Source organism: Centruroides sculpturatus, unplaced genomic scaffold (genome assembly GCF_000671375.1).
Source record: "Centruroides sculpturatus isolate CEXI.00-Female unplaced genomic scaffold, Cexi_2.0 scaffold54, whole genome shotgun sequence".
In the NCBI taxonomy this organism is placed as follows: domain Eukaryota; kingdom Metazoa; phylum Arthropoda; class Arachnida; order Scorpiones; family Buthidae; genus Centruroides; species Centruroides sculpturatus.
Genome location: NW_019384340.1, coordinates 685224 through 704780, shown reverse-complemented (window position 1 = coordinate 704780; position 19557 = coordinate 685224). Strand labels below are relative to the sequence as shown.

The window sequence follows — 19557 nt, the reverse complement described above, 5'->3', positions numbered from 1 at the left end:
ATCCAGTCACTTACATATCACGCTTCGTTACCGTATACGACACCGTCACATAACACCAACACCGCTTCCCAAAATCCAACCTCTAGGTCCACGTGCTGGGAAGCGGAAACGTCACTCGACGTTTTCGAGTGGCGGCTAAAGAGGCTCTGGTACACTGAATATACACACTCTTAATCTTCTCTGAGCAACTTTGTCAAGAGAAATATAAGGGATATTTACACAATGCTAAAACTTATAGGGATGAAGATTTTTAAAGATATTTTCATCGAAAAGCGCGGATTTTGTGTTTAAACTGTTTCGTAAGGATGAAGGAATCATCTAATTATCAGTAATTTTGGGGTAAAGAACTGATGGTTGATTCCTTTACTCTATTTTAATGGTAAACGGGAAAAGGTTCTTCTTATTACCTATTTACAAAAAATACGACGCTGAAAGTAACGTGCCGAACACTTAAATTTTGTATTTTTTGCTTCCGGAAAATTAACATATGAGCATATTTGAAATTAATTAAATATTCTTTTCCTAATAACAATATAGTGAATTTATAGTATTATATCTTACATATTAATAGTGTGAAATAATTTTGTAAATTTATTAGTTTTAAAAATATAGTTAAGTACTTATAATAATAATTATTTTTAATAACTGTAAAGTTAATTTTCCCTTTCCTTTTACAGTAAGCGTCAAAATCCTCCCAATGCATATATTCTTTTTACTATTATTGGTAAAATAATTGCGTTATTTAGATAATTATATACGTAAACATATAAATATGCAAATAAATTTAAAGTTTATCGTAATAAATGTGCTTTGAAACATTTTCCAGTTCTTTTAAAGTCTCTTGCCTTCATTGGTTGGATTTTGGTACTTACTGTTTATAGTGACGAGGCAAAGTGTTCACTTGAATAAATCTTAAACTAACCTATTCCTGTATTTATTTTGTAAGAGATTGTAAATAATGAGCATATATAGCCTATAAAGCATCAATTGTTATTTAATATATAATATAATCAATTAATAAAATAATTACAGAAATCTCTCAAACATCTCAAAGTTTATTGCTTCATTGGGAAGTTATAATTTATTTATATTTAGCGTTGTTGGAGTAAAGTTCACAACTACTTTATTTACAAAGAAAACATTTTTAAAATGATTTTTAACTAGATACAATGTCTCCGGTCCTATTTCAAAAGTTGTTACGTAATTACAGATATAATATTGATATGAAACTATTCAAAAGGTAGGTCACGGGTCACGGGTGGGTATGCTCATACGTTAATTTCCTGGTCACAGGAAACAAAAAATACAAATTTACACTGCAAAAGTGTTCGGCCCGTTACTTTCAGCGTCGTATTTTTTGTAAATAGGGAATAAGAAGAACCTCTTTCCCATTTACCATTAAAATAAAGGAATCAACCATCAGTGCTTTACCTCAAAGTCGAAATTACTGATAATTAGATGATTCCTTCATCCTTACGAAACAGTTTAAACACAAAATCCGCGCTTTTCGGTGAAAATATCTTTAAAAAATCTTCATCCTTATAAGTTTTAGCATTGTTAAATATCCCTTATATTTCTCTTGACAAAGTTGCTCAGAGAAGATTAAGAGTGTGTATATTCAGTGTACCAGAGCCTCTTTAGCCGCCACTCGAAAACGTCGAGTGACGTTTCCGCTTCCCAGCACGAGGACCTACAGGTTGGATTTTGGGAAGTGTTGGTGTTATGCGACGGTGTCGTTTACGGTAACGGAGCGTGAAATGTAAACGATGCGACGAACGAACTACAGAATGGTTCAATTGTGAAACTGTATTATCGTGAGGGGTGTTTGTAAGGATGTGTTGTAACGAAACTGACGAAATCGTAGAATCTTCGATTGACGAAACTCGTGCCGATTGATGCATTAAATAATACATCCTTACCTGGCGCCGAGGTTTGCCGTGATGATACTTAAAATGACGATACTTCCAGCCTAGGCCTGGCCACTGCACTCGGACCGAAGCGGATGAAGCGTATAATTTGTGGCACTGGTAAATACCTACCAATCCTATACAAATCAACGTCTTGTCAAGCGCGTAATTGTATCGACACGTCTTGGATTCGAGACCCGGGTCCCACATCGGACGAAGGTTGCTCCCGGCACTCAACTATTCTACGAAATTATACCAATGGAAACCTCACATCGACACATTCTAAACGACAGATTCCGGAATAAAAGCTTTTACGATACACAAAATCGTCTTCATTGTTTGTTTAACAATAACGATGACTGGAATTAAATTACATTTAATAATTAAACTTTTTAATTGAATTATATGAACGATTAATTTTTTTTGTTTCAAAATTTGTGTAATTTTCTACAATATTTAAATAGCACTTTTTGATCTTTGTAGAATAGCAAATACCTGTCATTAGTTCATATTATGTTTCATCTGGCTTATCGGTGGAAGCATCATCCGTAGAGAAAAATTCTTCTGAAAAGAAGGATATTAGAATAAGGTTGAATAGAAGGAGTGTGTTGTCAAAATGAATCTTTTATACGATATCTAAAAGAGATCATTTTCTTATTTTGAAAGACATGTTTATTTTTGGATATTGTATTAACGGGTTACTTTGTTAATGACTGAAAAACGCATTAAACAATTGACGTAGAGCAAGACACAGTTTTTAACGTTTAGAAAACGTGACCTAAATAACCAACTGCGTTTAAAAATCAGTGTTATGACGTCGCCGATTGTCCTGCGGTACTTACCAAGTAACCGTGTGTGCCGCCAAATTTTCAAATTATTAAAAGTGTACCGTGACGAAAAAAAGTTGAGAATCACTGCACTACGTTATAGTGAGGTACCGTTTGATCAACATCACTTAATGCTGTCGGATTCAGAAACTGAACTACGTCTTGGTGTTCCGAGCTTTCTTCACTACCTTGAATACTTAGAAGGTCTAATTGCTATCTGGCGTTTGGGTGATCCTTGCTGCGGTTGGTCGTAGCCCTTCACCGTTGCGACGAAGGATTCCGTTGTCACCAGTTCTAATTATATAAGAATGCGGTGTCTTTGCAATGCTATAAACTGTAGCTGGAACCCAATTTCCTGGTGCTGTCTTCAGTCAAACTGATTGGCTTTGTATTAATTTGCAGATTCATTGAAGAAGTAGTGGCTGCCACACGTTGCTTTTCTCTGATTACTTAAATAGATGCAAAAACTGATTTTCTAGGCAACCGTGACAATTGATGTAACGGTATTAAACCAAGAGTAGGTCGTCCAAAAAGACGTTGGGCAGAAGAGGGAAGGTTTCATCGAGAAGTATTCCTCCAGTTCAAAAGTGTCAGTTGTATATCCGTCAGTTCCATAATACTGTACATCTCAAGATTAGCTTTGTTATTTGCCCATAGCCTTCATCTAGTCCACTCGATTTCGATAATGCGGGCTTGACGGGATATGTAAAATTTTTTAAATTTTTGTAAAGTTGTGAAATGCTTTTGACGAATATTGTGAATCATTATCCGATTCCAGTATATCAGGTGGCACAAGTGTTGCAAAAGTAATTACTATGTGAGAAATCGGATAATCTAATTTTTAAAAATCAAAGTATCCCGAGTAACTGTCAACAATAAGACAATACTGGAATCCATTAGCCTAACGCTCTGAGGAATCCGTGAGGGACACGGACTACCCAGTCGCCCTATTGTGGGCATGGCCGAATCCACCGATGGACCTTAGAAAAAAAAGGTCTTATTTTGCTCTTTGAGAACTAAGAATTTTAAAATATTGACAATTGAGTCCTTGATGTTTTGAAAAAATGGCAAAATATTTTTTGTTTTCTACAATAATTTACTGGGAAATACTGTAATTACCGGTAGATACAACATTTTTCCATGCAATAAACAGTGTGCGCGTATTTATATTGACTTTGTAAAAAGGTAATTGTTAATCTTATAGCATTGTCATAATGTAGAAGAATGTTATTGTAAGAAATAGGATGAATCATCATATTTATTAATAAGATTGCGTAATTGATTTTTTTTCGAGTTTCTAGAATTTTAGATGGATTTTTATCAATTTCACTATAGATTTCTGTTATTACATTTATAAATAGAGTATATAAATTATCCCCACAAAGTATAATATTGTTTTTTAAATTATAAATTGTTAAAATATAAATGTTTATGGCAATCGTTTTCGGTTTTGGATCGTTAATTGAAATAGCATTTGTCATCGTGTAAAAAAAAACAATAGAAGTTTTAAAACCAAAACTGTCTTGTGTATATGATTCATTGTAGTAACAGAAGAAAAATAAACGTGAAAATTATATTAAAATTTTTAATTTTATTAATTTATTTGATTAGTTCGTAACAATAGTGAAAGTGAAAGTAACAGCTGATCAACTCTAAACACGTGACTAATCGTTAATCATTCTCACGTGTTCAGTATAATCAAAACAAAATCTTGGATCCCGTGATGCAGTGACTTCGGTTATCAACAGGACGGTTTATACGTGAGTTAGAAATTATATTCTGCTTAATTGTTTTACTTTATAATGAATATATTGTTTTAAATTATTTTGTTTTATTTAATTTTATTGATAGAATGATCATTTTATTCGTAATTGCTACTTTCTTGCCTTGCATCTTATCATCATCGCAAGAGAAAAATGCATCGGTCATTTGGGATGCAAATTCTAATAAGTTTTTGATTCGTGACTCCATTGTAAACAATTCTGTTGCTTGGGGTAATTTTAAAGATCAGATTGCTGAAACAGGGTAAGGAAAATATTTTATTTAAATGACAAAAAAATCAAAACAAAATATCTTATTTTAAATTGTTTATAGCTGAATTAGGGGCCATTGAGAGGGAGGAGGAGCTGAGAATTTTTCTCTGGGAATGTAGGAAAGTTAGGAATCCATAGTGGTTCCTATCCCTATAAATTCATGTTATTTTTAATAACAGAAAATAAAATCTTTAAGACTGTTTTTCATTAATCAAAAAACATTCTATTTATTTTATTTGCTCAAAAAAAAAATGGCAAAAACTCTTTCCCTGGTGGGTACAAGTTCTCAATGACCTTGCTGTATTAAATGTTTAAAATATACAACTAGAAATATTTTTAAATATTTTAAATAATAATTATTAACAATACAGTATTTAGGAAGATTTATAGTTTAGATGTAAGTTATAAAATAAATTATCACTTTTTTTAAAAGCCCAGATATAGTCATACATATATTAAAATAACAATAGATACTTTATTATGTTATAGCAATTGGCATAAATTGAGGAAATACTTACTTAGTATTAATAATATAATAGATTAATAATTAATTAACTTAATAAATAATTATAGTAAATTATTTTCTCAAAATTTAATTTTCTTTGAAAAAGTTTTCAATTTTTTTTATCTTGTAATCCCTTGAAATATGTAAAATTAAAAGTTTATTTTCATTTTTTAAAGTACCATATTTTATTAAATAATTATTTAACAAATAATTAGCCTTTAATTACTTATTAATGGTGCAATTATTTAATATTTTTAAATTTCAGATGGTCCCTTTTAGAAGTGCACACAAATGCATCTTATAATGATTCCTTTCAAGCATATGCCGCTGGTCTTGTGGAAGGGTACTTAACAGCTGATTTGATCAGTAAACATTGGAATAATCTATATGCAAACTATTGCAAAAATGATCAAGTTTATTGTAAAAAACTACAAAACTTTTTAGAAATAAACATGAATTTTATGAATAATCAAATTCGTCGCAAAAGGTCGCACACTTATTGGCATCAGGTAAATATCAGTTATAATATATTATTAAAATTGTGAATCTAATTAATTTATTACAATTAATTACAGGTTGCATTGATATTAGAACAAGTTCAAGGATTACAAGATGGATATAAGAAAACCCCATCCCTCCCTAATACCAATCCAAATGTGATGGGTGTTATGTAAGTTTATTTGATTTGTAGTAATATGTATTATCTCACAAATGACATGTAAGATCAAAGAATTAATGATCTATACAATATATTCTATAGATTATTGAGTAATTCTTAAAAACATGTTGACAACATGCCCAAATTATTCTAATGATTAAATGACAAGGCTAGATTAATTATCAGGCCAAATTGTAAATAATAGAATAAGTTTCAATTAACCAATTATCCTAGCTGATAGTTAATCTGGCATTCTCATTTTAGCCTAAATAAGGCTTGCAATTAGAACAAATAAAAAATAATTCCTATTCTAATAAACTATCACTTATATCTATAAAACCCATCAGTGGCCAAGTGGTCTTCGTACCCTGAACACTAGGAGTTCGGTCGTGGGTTTGCGCCTCGCTCGGATAGGCTGGCCACGTGGAGTTTTCTGGGTTTTCTCCACATCTGTAATACCTAAATAAAGGCCAGTTTCCCTTAAAAAGACCTCCCGGAAGGCATCCCTTAGGCAGATCGCCCAAGCATTGCGTTGCGATAACTTAACCAACAACATCATATCTAATAAGTAGAAATATTTCATTTTTTCTTCTTTCTATCATTTTATCATTGAATAGGTCATTAATACAAAGTTTAATTAACTACAAAGTTGGCCTACATTATCATTTTTCTTTTATTAATATCATATTAGATATTTCATAATTATGTATAACCTATATATTTAAACTGTATTAATTAATTTTTCAGGTGCTATCACATGAAATAAAATATAGTAGCCCTTCTACATATCATGCATTATTACATTGCTCATATAGTTATATTGTGCTTTTATTTTGTTTTCCAAATATAAAAGAACTTTAGCCAATAATTTAAAAAAAATCAGTTACCATTAAATTTCTATTGACAAAGAAATGTTACCTTATTCCAGTCATTGTCCTTGAAACTACCATTGTATGAAATACAATCTCCAAAATAATTTAACTGGGGATCACTGTTTTACGATCATTCTAAAATAATAATTTTCTATTTTATATAGAAGTATCTTATAAAATTTTTAATAATCCTTTCTTATTGAATATAATATAATATTTTAAAATAATTCATACAATGTGTATAGTTTTATATTAAAAGTACAAAGTATCCTGTAAATTTGTGTCTTGAAATCTTGGATAAATAAAAATACACATGAAATTTTTGAACTTTTGATCTTGTTTACATTAGATAAAGACAAAATCAAAGTTTATATGATATCCTACTATACACAAATATACATTAATATGTGAATAATTTTATATAGATAATGAAGTTTGTGAGATCTAAAACAATAATAATAATCATTGTTTTATTATTTTAAAGCAATAGTAATTACTGTTACTTTTTAATTACCATAAAACATATATAAAGAAATATTCCTATAAAACAGAAAGATAATTGGATCAATACTGATAAATTATTAAATATTAACGATAATGCTAATTATAGAACTTAATAATATATAAATTACATTTATGAAGTATGTTTTGAAGGTCATTAGTTGCAGTTTCAATCAGCATTGAAATACTGTAGCCTATACAATCAGTTTAAAATAAACTATTTGTACAAGAGCATTTAATGTATAATTAAAAGACAAAATAATAAAAATAGATATAGGTTTTGCATTATGTTTCATATGTCTTCTTTATGTAGATCAGGGATTCCCAACAGGATTGGTATAGACCTCTTGGGGGTCAATGGAATTTTGAAAGTGGTTGATGGACCTCAAGGAGTAGATTGGAAGTCAATGGAAAAATTAGATACTAATCGTACTTTTTTGAGAATTTCAGATAAATTTTCAAATAAGAATAACAATCATGTGGGAGATTCATTAACTGTTATGATAACTTACATGATATTTTATACAAAACCTTGGGAAACAACATATAAATTTTATGGGGGATTGAAGAGAGTATTTTCTATATGGGATTATGACAATAAACTGCATGCATACACACCGTATTGGTAGAACTGGTAGAATTTTTTTATATTCTGAAAAAAATTCTACCACCATTAACATTACAAAAACTTCTCAAATATAATTATAATCCAAATTGAATCTAAATAGCCCACAATAAAACTTGATGTAGATTATATTTATATTTGAAAATTGCTCTTAAATTCTTTAGTACTTTCATGCTATAGTCCATCATCAGGAGTGATTTCTAATGTTGGACATTTAGAATTTGACTCTCATTAATGATTAAACTTTCTTTAAAAAATCTTTAAGATAATATAGAATTTAAGAACAGTTATAATTAAAAAATTGCAAGATACCATTTACTAAAGTAAGCTAACAATAATTTATATTATCTTGGTCTAGTAAATATTTGATAGAATAGAAATTTTAATTGAGTTGTTTGATATGATATAATTTTTTTATTGAAATTATTTGTTATACCAGTAGAATATAATATGCATTTTGATAATTATTTTAAGGTTTTTTAACTTCTTTGGTGATTTGGAAGACTTAGAAGCTCTACTTAACAAAACAACAAATAAAAAGCTATTGGGAAGTGGTCATTGTTCAGGTTTAATTAAGCTTTTAAAGAATCACGAAGATCTATATGTAGCACAAGATTCCTGGAATACATATCAGTCAATGCTGAGGATACTTAAAAAATATGTCTTTCCTTTCAAAACTTCTCCTTCAAAAAGTTTGTGTTGCTGTAAATAAATAAATTTTGGTTTTAAATGACATTTTTATTCATAAATGTATTTTTTTTTGTAGAAGGTAAGACAATACCTGGTCATACAATGAGTTTCTCTTCCTATCCAGGAACTATTTTTTCAGGAGATGATTTTTATATCATATCTACTAGACTAGTAAGTTTTTTACATTATCTTTTGAAAATATAAAATCTAAAATAACAGTTTAAATTATATAAATTTATGATTTAATAAGAATTTATGTATTTAGGTTGCTTTAGAAACTACTATTGGAAACAGCAACACTAGTTTATTCAAGTATATTCAACCAGACAAAATTGTTCTTGAATGGATTAGAAATATTGTTTCTAACAGACTAGCTACGTCTGGTCTTGAATGGGCTTCTTTGTTTAAACTTTTTAATAGTGGAACGTAAGTTTTATATTCAAATTCTATAAATAAATTGATTATTTTTAATAAATATCAATATGATAAAAAAAACTGAAAGGATTAAGATATTTTTCATTTTCTTGATTCAGTATATAATTATGATAAAAATTATGCACCTTATGTTATAAAATTGAATTCATTATAAACATCTTTAAATCTACTTTTTATAATTAGACCATATTTATTTCCTTAATAAATTCCAAATATCACTTCCAAATATCAGATGAGTTTCTACAATTATCTGAGAAGTATGTAATGTACACCAATTGATAGAATAACTTCAGAGTTAATCTCCCATCTTAATCCCATCTTGCTGTCTACTACTATAGAAAATGTCATAAATGAGAATGGCAACTTTGCAATAGAGAAAGCATTTTACTGTATGCTCTGCAGTTTACAGAGTTGGAATCACTCATCATTGTGTAACATGATTAATCTGCAGGAGCTGTAGAATTGTGACTGTTGTAGGAGGAGTAACAGCAGATATGCTATAGCAAGTGTAGGAAGAATTTTAGTATTGGCTGGATGTGTGTATGACACAGGATACACACATTGAAAAATTGTAATGGGCAAGTATAAAGCTCAGATAGTTTTCCAATGTTTTAAAGTACACTACAATATTCTCAGATAATAATTAACCAGGACTGTGGAGTTGCGTAAAAATCTACTGACTCCAACTCCGACTCTTCCTTACCATCCGACTCCGATTCCATTTCATATACATAACAAGTTGGTAAGTAAAAGGGAGTCAGAGTCGGCGGATTTTTTGATGACTCCGACTCAACTCTGACTCCAGCTAAAACACCAAAACTCCATGACTCTGACTCCACAGCCCTGTAATTAACATAATTACTATAATTTAAAATGGTTGAATGTTTTTTGGAAGACTTGATCCATACAACTTTTATGAATAATTCCTTATATATAATAAGAATAAACTAATGTTAAAAAAAATTAATAAAATAAAAATTTTCTGTTTATAAATTATAAATCAATCATTAATTATTTTTAAATATGTCAGATATAATAATCAATGGATGATAGTTGATTTTAACAAATTTTCTCCTGGCACCGTATCAAAGAATGGATTGCTAATTGTGTTAGAGCAGCTGCCGTAAGTTTGAAATTGTAAAATATATATTTCACTAAACTAATTGTATTTAATATAATTATTATCATTATTTTTTTAATCAGAAATTGCATTGAATACGCAGATAAAACTGAACTTCTTTTAGCACAAGAGTATTGGCCATCCTATAATAGTCCGTAAGTACGGTAGCTAAGGACTTGCATTTAATTCATTTTGTTAATTTAAAATTTAATAACTTATTGTCTGTTAGTTCATTCCCTAAAATCTTTAACATGAGTGGAACTCAAGAAATGGTTAAAAAGTATGGAAATTGGTTTAGTTATGATAAAACACCCAGAGCTCTCATATTTAAACGAGATCAAGGAAATGTTGACAATTTGACATCTATGACAAAAATTATGAGGTAAATCATTTCAAAATGAATAATCTTTCCTGTAATAAATAAATTTAAATAATAGACTTTTTAATATTTAATTCAGTGATGTTGAATATTTTTATACTTCTCTTACAGTTACCGATTGCAAAAATTAATTAAATATATAAAATTTGTGTATTTTAGATATAATGATTTTAAGAAAGATCCTTTATCTCGTTGCAATTGCACTCCACCATACAGTGCAGAAAATGCAATTGCTGCTCGTTCGGATCTTAATCCTGCAAATGGAACTTATCCTTTTTCTGCTTTAGGACATCGTGCTCACGGAGCTATTGATATGAAAGTAAGTTTTAGAATCAGTTTTGAATTTAGTAATAAATCTAAATTAAATGCAAAATCAGTTTCTTACTTAAAGTTTGTGTTAAATACTTAATAATTAGCTTTACATAAAGTCTCAGAAACAAAAAACTGTTGAACTTAATTTCACAGATAAAAAATAATAATTTTAAGTAAATTTTCATTTATGCAAAAACAAATTAATAAGTTATTTAATCAAATTTTTTCCTTTATTATAGCTCACTAGCTATTCTTTGCAAAAAGAATACCAATTTATTGCATATGCTGGTCCAACGTATGACCAACAGCCACCTTTCCAATGGAGTAAAAGTGATTTCATAAATATTCCTCATCAAGGTCACCCTGATTTATGGAAGTTCAATCCTTTAGTTCACCATTGGTTAGACATTTAAAAAAATTCACTAAGATATCATCATTAAAGTACAATTTATTGATTATATTACTGATTATAATATATATGATAAATAATTATTTTCTAAACAGAAAAACATTGCATGCAAAATTTCATATTGTTCAGTTTATTTGTAATAATAGTTACTTTAAGCTGTTGTAATATTAAGTTCAAAATACTGTTAGAAATTTCTTCAATCCTTTATTTGATAATCTTCAGCTTACAAAATACAGTATCTAGAACAATAATTTTTCAAAGAATTTTGAAAGTTTACTACATGAAATTGCAATTTATTGTATTATCATAAATTTTTGTATAAAAATTGATCTTTGAAGCTTGAGAAATCTCAAGATCAATTTATTTGGTGGCTAACAGAAATACTACATACAAACCTCCATGACAACATGTCTGCACATTAATGGTCAGAGTTTCTCACTAGAAATGGTACTAATGTGCTTCCACATCTCACCTATTCACTCAACTTTCAGCCCTTTGAAATTGTTACCTCTTTCGACTGATGAAACAACATCTGCAAGAATGTCAGTTTGAGTTTTCAAATGAGGTAAAAGTAGCATTGTAAGAGAAGGCTTCCAGAAGCTGTTCAAGCACTAGGAAAAGTGTATCATCACCCAAGGGGATTATTTTGAACGTGGTTGTGTGTCGGTGTTTTAAACTATTCAAGGCAGACACTAAAGCCCATATCATCTAAGCTAATTATATAAACCAAATCAAATTCAGGTAGATATAGATACTTGATTAATTTTGAATTTTAATAAAATAATTTGAAAATTCTGAAACAAAAGATTGATCCAGAATGGAATTTGAACTTATTTCTATAATACTAATGCAAAATACCCAACACATTACCAGTTATACTTAGATTTCCAGCTTGATCTTCACTTCCAAAACATACATTAATTTTTATTTACTATATAACTAACTACACTAGCTAATTAGCACTATACACTAGCATATGATCAAATTAGTCATATTATTTAATTCAAAATTAATCAAGTATATAGCCTTATCTTTGTCCATCAATAATACTCATGAGAAATAATTTAAGAACAATTTTTATTTTTATTTAATGAACATAAAATTATATAAACCAATTTAGAAAAAACTCAATTCTTCAATATCAACACTCATATCATCTGAAGTGTATGTATCTCTCCAACATTCATAATGGTAATAAAATTGCATTCTAGGCATTAGTTTTATCTTTAATATTGCTTCTTCTTGCTGGGATAAAATTTTCTTCTTGCTTTTCAAGCAGAAACAACTTAGCTCAGGAAATACATCAAAGACTGTATAAACTGCACATTTATTAAAGTTTTCGCAGTTGATTACATTAAAGGTTCTCAATGACTTTAGATAAGGAGCAATTTCCAGTAATAGTAGCCTGTCTAAACAGGCCATTGATGTCATAAATAAATGTTGCAAGTCAGTACAACTTTTGAATACATTTAACAAGCAATCATTCCATGGATTATTTAGAAAATTTTCCATTCTAAACCACTTAAGACTCTTAAATAGTGAATTAATTGAAGTAGAAAGTGTATTCTTAAAATAAAGATGAAGAATTGAGACAAGTTCCAATATTTGGAGTTCATTGCAATAGATACCAACCAAATAGATATTTACATATTCAAAATTATCTAATCTCAGTTCTTTTAAAACCTTGCCTGAAACGGAAAGAAATTGGCAAACTTCTTCAAATTTTAATGATTTTTCTGTTTTTGACGACACTAAAGATAATCTTTTCAAATGGCTAAATTGCGGAATATATGGGATATGATGGTTCATAAGAAGAGGTTTATGAATAAACAATGATTCTAGATGAGAGAAAATACTCAGTACTAATATTAAATCTCTTATATTCTGAATTCTAATCAACTGTAGCTTTCTAAGATGTAGTTGATGAGAATTGTAATTTAAATATTGATAAATTGCTCTTTCCAATATTTTTGGTTCAGTTTGTAATTTGTGTAAAGGAAACTTTTTCAACAATGAAACTATTGAATCAGATGAAATACTTAAATTTTGAATAATTAATTTCTTCAAATGTACGCATTTCCCTTCTTTGGCAAATAAACGGAAACCAAAATCTGTAACTTTGCAATCTGAAACATCTAAATATTCTAAACAAGAGCAGCAGTTTGCTATACATTTCATTATATGATCTGTGGTTTCTGTATAAGTCAAAGTAAGAGTTATAATATTTGGAAGATGTTTAATTAATTCTTGAAGATTCTCTTCGGAAATTTTAGAAAAAGATAAATCCATATTTATGATCCCCTAGAAAAGGAAATTTTAAAATTCTAAAATTAATGGAGAGTATAAATGAGAGAAACTTACCTCACAAATTTTTCCAATGTCATTTAATGGAAGATTATGTTCATAAAAACTTAAAGACACAGTTTTGATTCCATTTTGGAAAAAAATTTGCAGAATGTCAGGATGAAGATCAAAAGGAGGATGATTAAGGAAATGTTCACACAATACATGAGCTGAAATCTCTACATTAGAAATTATATTATTCTTAATAATTAAAAAATGATTATTACTTACTCAATATGGGAGTATCATTGAATTTTGCATTTTGATTCTTGTAGTAAATTAATAGCTGCAAATTATTTCGGAAAATATTAAAAGCCAACTCAAAAAGAGATACTACAATACACATTCTGAATTATAAAATGAGAAAATACTCATTATTGTTTTGTAATTATTAAATAACACAAGCAACAATTACTCTTCTAAATAACTGTAAACTAAAACAAATAAAACATTACAAAAAATAATTTATAATATATAAAATTCAGTTAATGAAATACTTCAAAAATTATATATTTATGTATTATTAAAGGAGAAAAATAGAAGTATTTTTTCCTTTTCATCAAAATCTAAACAAATTTATAGAAGCTATATTGTATGACAGTTCCAATAGAAGTTTAACTAAATATAAAATATGTGTGATATGTAAAAATATAAAATATTTAAGTATATTAAACATTACAAAGTAATTTAAAGAATTTTACCAACAAATAAATGAAAACATTTTCTTCTTTTCCACAAAGAGTTCAATGTACTGACAAATGTTTTTGGCCCACTTCACAGGCCAACATCATGTCTAAGAACTTAACATAAAATTTGTATCTTCAATTTTTTGGAATACAAAAGGTGTCTGAAAAAGAATATGTGGAAGATAGACATGGAGAACACCTTATTGTTCTTTTGTTCCAATAAAAAGTACAATGTTATGTTATAGACCAAATATTGGCCTGTGAATTAGGCTGAAAACATTGTAACTACATAAAATATTGCTGGAAAAAGAAGAAAAGATTTTTATTTATTTGTTGGTTAAGCTTCTTCCAAATTTCTTGTAACTTTTAAGTTTTTATCAAAGTTCTTTACAATTGTCCTTTATGTTATGTAAGTCCACTATTTAATATATCTGGCATAACCATTTATGGAACATTTAGCAGAGGAATTAAACAATTGAATACAAGACGTTATTAATCTTGTCATGTTTTATTTGTAACTGGACAATAGGTGAATAATACAAAATCTCAATTAAACAATACAACCAGGATACATGATTTTAAACAATATCTAAATTCGTTCTCATACAATTGATATTTTTACAATAATAAATAACAATAAAATTTTCTACATTCATGTAAATAATTTACTATTAACATGCATAATTTGTATAAATATGACTAACTTCCTCGACTAGAAATATCAAAAACACATCTAATGTAAAATAATCCATTCACTACATTACATTAACAATGTTACAGTTATATACTGTATATGATGATAAAACTTATGAATTATTATTAAAATACTGATATATTCAGTTTTTAATATATAACATTGACAACAAACAAGTCTTTTAACAGACAATAATTTCACAAAATCAATAAAAGATTACATATAACTTATATAAATTTTTTTATTTTCTTTAATGTAAATGTTTAAAATTCACTGCAGAACCATTAAAACACACATTAGAATGTGTGAGTCATTACTAAATAACTAATAATGATTGATGCAGAATTTATTGCTGATTTGTACTATAAAACGTTTTTAAATGTTTTTCAAATGCATAGTTCTTTATACCTTAAAAAATATTAAGAAATCAATCATGAATATAAAGATAAATGTTATTCATTTTATCTTTCATATTTATCAGTATTACCTTTACTAATTACATTACGATGCCAAAAATATAGGCATAATGTATATTATCATACCCTTATAAATTTTATAGAATTTAGATTATATACATCAGGGATGGCCAACACGTAGACCGCGGTTGACCGCAAAGGTTTTGAAAGTAGCCCACGAAGCTAAAGTTGAACAATTTGCTTTCAATTAAATTAATGTTTAAAAATCTTAATTCAATAATTTATTCTTACAATAATAGACTGTCTGTGCAACATACCCATACTGTTTGTATTTATCCCAATGAACAATGCAAATGAATGTTAGTGCATGCGCATATAAAAATCCTAAAATTGTTTGCCCATATTCATAGTTGCCCGGAGACTATATTTTACCAAAAAAGTAGCCCCTAAGGGATAAAAGTTTGGCCACACCTGATATACATTGATTATATTTGTCTCAATACATGTACAGTACAATCTTTGCTAAGTTATATAGCATCTATATAACTTTGTTACTTCTATTATATCAATGAATGCAGAATTAATTACATAATAACAATAGCATACAAATAGTACTGTTTTGTATCTTATCTTTGACAAATGAATAACAATTTATTTTCTAATGAATGTAGAATTTAATGTGTAATAAATTCTACATTCATTTGTATCTTATGTTAAGGATAAATATTATTCAAACTAAGTAATAAATCATTTTTAAAATTCTGTTGATAAATTTGTGAAGTAAGTAATACTTCAAAAATACAGATAATAAAAAATATTTCAAATATTTTGGAATTAAATTATTGAAAATTTGTTTTAAAAAATAATTTGAAAACTATATTTACATTGATTTGATTTTTATAATTTAATTAACAACACAAAAATATTTTAAAACTACATTTCTTCAATAAACTGTTAAGCTTTTGTTGCAAAACAGATTCATGAGTGTATAAAAAAAAATTTAAATGATCTCTGATAATTATCTGATTCTTTTTCTTGAGCAATTGTGTCGCAATGTTATGGCCAATTCATTTTTTTAGTTTCTTAAAATAAATGCTTAATTTAAAAATATTTTAATAGAAATAAGAGAAAAAAAATGGAACCCTTTAATACAACAACTGAATGATGCATAATTAATACTTTAAAATTATATATAATTCAAATAATAATATGTCGTATACATAAAATTTTTCAGTACAGTTGAATCTTTTCACTTTATTTTATTGCACTCTCAGCATAAATTTTGCTATGTTCAACCTCATAATTTCTTCACAAAATAGAAAAGGAATATTTTTTTTATCATCTTTGATTATCAATACTTAATTTAAGTATTAATATATTAATTTCTTGGCATCACAAATAATTTAATAAATATAATCATTTCATTTCACAATACTGAATTATCATGAATTTCAAGACTAAGATATGAAATAATTTTAAAATTCGAATGCTTGAAACTTACTCTGACATTCTAAAATGATATTAAACTCTATAAATAAATTAAAAATTGATGTTATTGCCAAAAAAGGGAAAATAGTTCTCAAGAAAGAGAGGTTAAAATTATCAATTTGAATGATTTGAAAGAATAAGAAGTTACTCTAAACATAAATAAAAGATGAAAATACAGTCAACACCCCTATAACAGTGTTGATTATTCTGTTTTATATGAATTCCATGTTGTACAAATAACTTAGATTTTACAAATACGTGTGCCAGGCTGTGAACGGCTCACGTATTTGTAAAATCTAAGTGACTCGTACAACATGGAATTCATATAAAACAGAATAATCAACAGGGGTTATAGGGGGGTCAACAGTATACTAACATAACCAAGAACAAAATGCAAGTGTTCCCTTTAAACAGATCCAGTAATGGTGATGAAATCTCATGTTTACAGATGATTTAAATAAAAGAAAAAATTTTATTAATTAAATGACTATAGATTAATCTCATTTAAATCATACACATTGCACATTTCCTTAATTATAATCATAAACTTACAGCTTGAATTTTGTTGTATCTTAAAATATCATTAGTTTATATATATATTACATTAGAAACTGACACAACTTAAATCACAACAGATATCTGGTATGAATTAAATGTAAATATGTTTAAATATACTTTTATCATCAACTCTATTTGATAATAACAAGTAAGAAATGTTAAAAAATAAAATAAAATTAGTTTTTTTTTTACAAAAGTAGTTCTAGAGGTAAAGATTGCACTCGTGTCAGGAGATTGCATTTCACTTTAAAAAAGTAAAAATTTCATAAACTCTTAACTTAAAAAGTTTATGTTGTCATTGCACCAACATAAAACTCATTTTTGACTAACAATTTTTATATCAAGCTATTTGACTCAATAATTATCACAAAATTTGGAATTGTTTGAAACAGTAAATCTATTCCTAATTCAATAGTGAAAACAAAATTGAATACTTGTGTAACTTGGCATTACTTACTTTTCTGTAAGGTATAATTTTGACCTTATTTTGATAAACTTAGAAAACATCCCATATATGATAGCATAATAAATGTAAAATTGTTATTGTGCATTTTATTATATTGTAAAAAAAATTTTGAAATGACTGCATAAACAAGATTTTGTACTGAATTGTGATTAAACTTTTATTAATGCTAAGTAAATTACATAAAGTTACTCTGTGAATGTGTATTCAAGGAGTCACACTTTATGCAACATAATACTTTTTGAATTGGTTCATATTTTATCTTCAGATCCACATAGATGTGAACCNAAATGCAAAAATTTCATAAACTCTTAACTTAAAAAGTTTATGTTGTCATTGCACCAACATAAAACTCATTTTTGACTAACAATTTTTATATCAAGCTATTTGACTCAATAATTATCACAAAATTTGGAATTGTTTGAAACAGTAAATCTATTCCTAATTCAATAGTGAAAACAAAATTGAATACTTGTGTAACTTGGCATTACTTACTTTTCTGTAAGGTATAATTTTGACCTTATTTTGATAAACTTAGAAAACATCCCATATATGATAGCATAATAAATGTAAAATTGTTATTGTGCATTTTATTATATTGTAAAAAAAATTTTGAAATGACTGCATAAACAAGATTTTGTACTGAATTGTGATTAAACTTTTATTAATGCTAAGTAAATTACATAAAGTTACTCTGTGAATGTGTATTCAAGGAGTCACACTTTATGCAACATAATACTTTTTGAATTGGTTCATATTTTATCTTCAGATCCACATAGATGTGAACCATGTCAAAAATTTTTCATCATGTAACATGACTCCTTGAATGTTTATTAGCATTTTGGTCATGTGATGTTAAATTTTTAATAGGAAATAAAGATAACTTTTATGTTGTATAAATTCACAAACCCATAAATTCTTTAAATGTCATTAACCCAATTTATACAAGCGGCCGGATGGCCGAACAGTCAAGGTGATAGCCCACTGCTCTGGGGGACCCGGGCTCGAATCCGAACAGGTTGAAAACTCACCAGGAATTTTTAGGGGGGTGGTCCGTTCGGATATGTCGGGCCCCGTTCCTCACCACCCGGCAGCCCTATTGTGGGCCTGGCCGAACCGATATTGGGCTTGCAAAAAGAGGTCCTCTCAGTGACCACAGGGCAGAAAGAATTTTAAAAAAAACCCAATTTATACATACAAAAATTAGGATTTTCCAATAAATACTTTTACTCGAGATTTTGTTTATGCAGTCAACCTTTAAAACAAATATACTTAGATTTGATTATTATTCTGAATCTATTATTTCCATGTATATAACTGGAAAATATCCTATCCTATTGTCTTTTGTTTCAATTTGCCACCAATCTGGATCACAAGCATTAATCACTCTTACAATTTCACCTTTTTTTAATGATACTTCTGTCTCATCCTGTAAATAAAAATAATAGCTAAAGTTGAACAATTTGCTTTCAATTAAATTAATGTTTAAAAATCTTAATTTGATAATTTATTCTTACAATAATAGACTGTCTGTGCAACGTACCCATACTGTTTGTATTTATCCCGATGAACAATGCCCTTGAATGTTAACGCATGCGCATAAAAAATCCTAAAATTGTTTGCCCATATTCATAGT

At 28.1% G+C, this 19557-nt stretch overlaps 3 protein-coding genes across 3 annotated transcripts in view; 1 reads left to right on the top strand and 2 right to left on the bottom strand.

Moving 5' to 3' along the window:
- The first annotated feature begins 4364 nt into the window (after positions 1-4364).
- LOC111633841 (putative phospholipase B-like 2) lies at positions 4365-12490 on the top strand. The gene is made up of 12 exons (XM_023378479.1): positions 4365-4494; positions 4586-4759; positions 5538-5781; positions 5848-5942; positions 8403-8620; positions 8695-8789; positions 8884-9044; positions 10084-10176; positions 10257-10328; positions 10403-10555; positions 10712-10871; positions 11104-12490. The coding sequence occupies exons 2-12, from the start codon at positions 4587-4589 to the stop codon at positions 11275-11277; spliced, it is 1638 nt and encodes a 545-aa protein (XP_023234247.1). The 5' UTR covers positions 4365-4494; position 4586; the 3' UTR covers positions 11278-12490.
- LOC111633851 lies at positions 12377-14045 on the bottom strand. Its single transcript, XM_023378489.1, has 3 exons — positions 13848-14045; positions 13635-13786; positions 12377-13574 (listed from the first exon to the last, which is right to left on the bottom strand). Exons 1-3 carry the CDS (start codon positions 13960-13962, stop codon positions 12390-12392), a joined length of 1452 nt encoding a protein of 483 aa, XP_023234257.1. The 5' UTR covers positions 13963-14045; the 3' UTR covers positions 12377-12389.
- Positions 14046-19206: 5161 nt separating this feature from the next.
- LOC111634136 (proline-serine-threonine phosphatase-interacting protein 1-like) overlaps positions 19207-19557 on the bottom strand; it is an 18945-nt gene continuing 18594 nt past the window's right edge. Inside the window, exon 11 of the mRNA XM_023378846.1 lies at positions 19207-19350. Within this exon, the coding sequence (XP_023234614.1) occupies positions 19207-19350 (144 nt within the window). The remainder of the gene's footprint in view (positions 19351-19557) is intronic.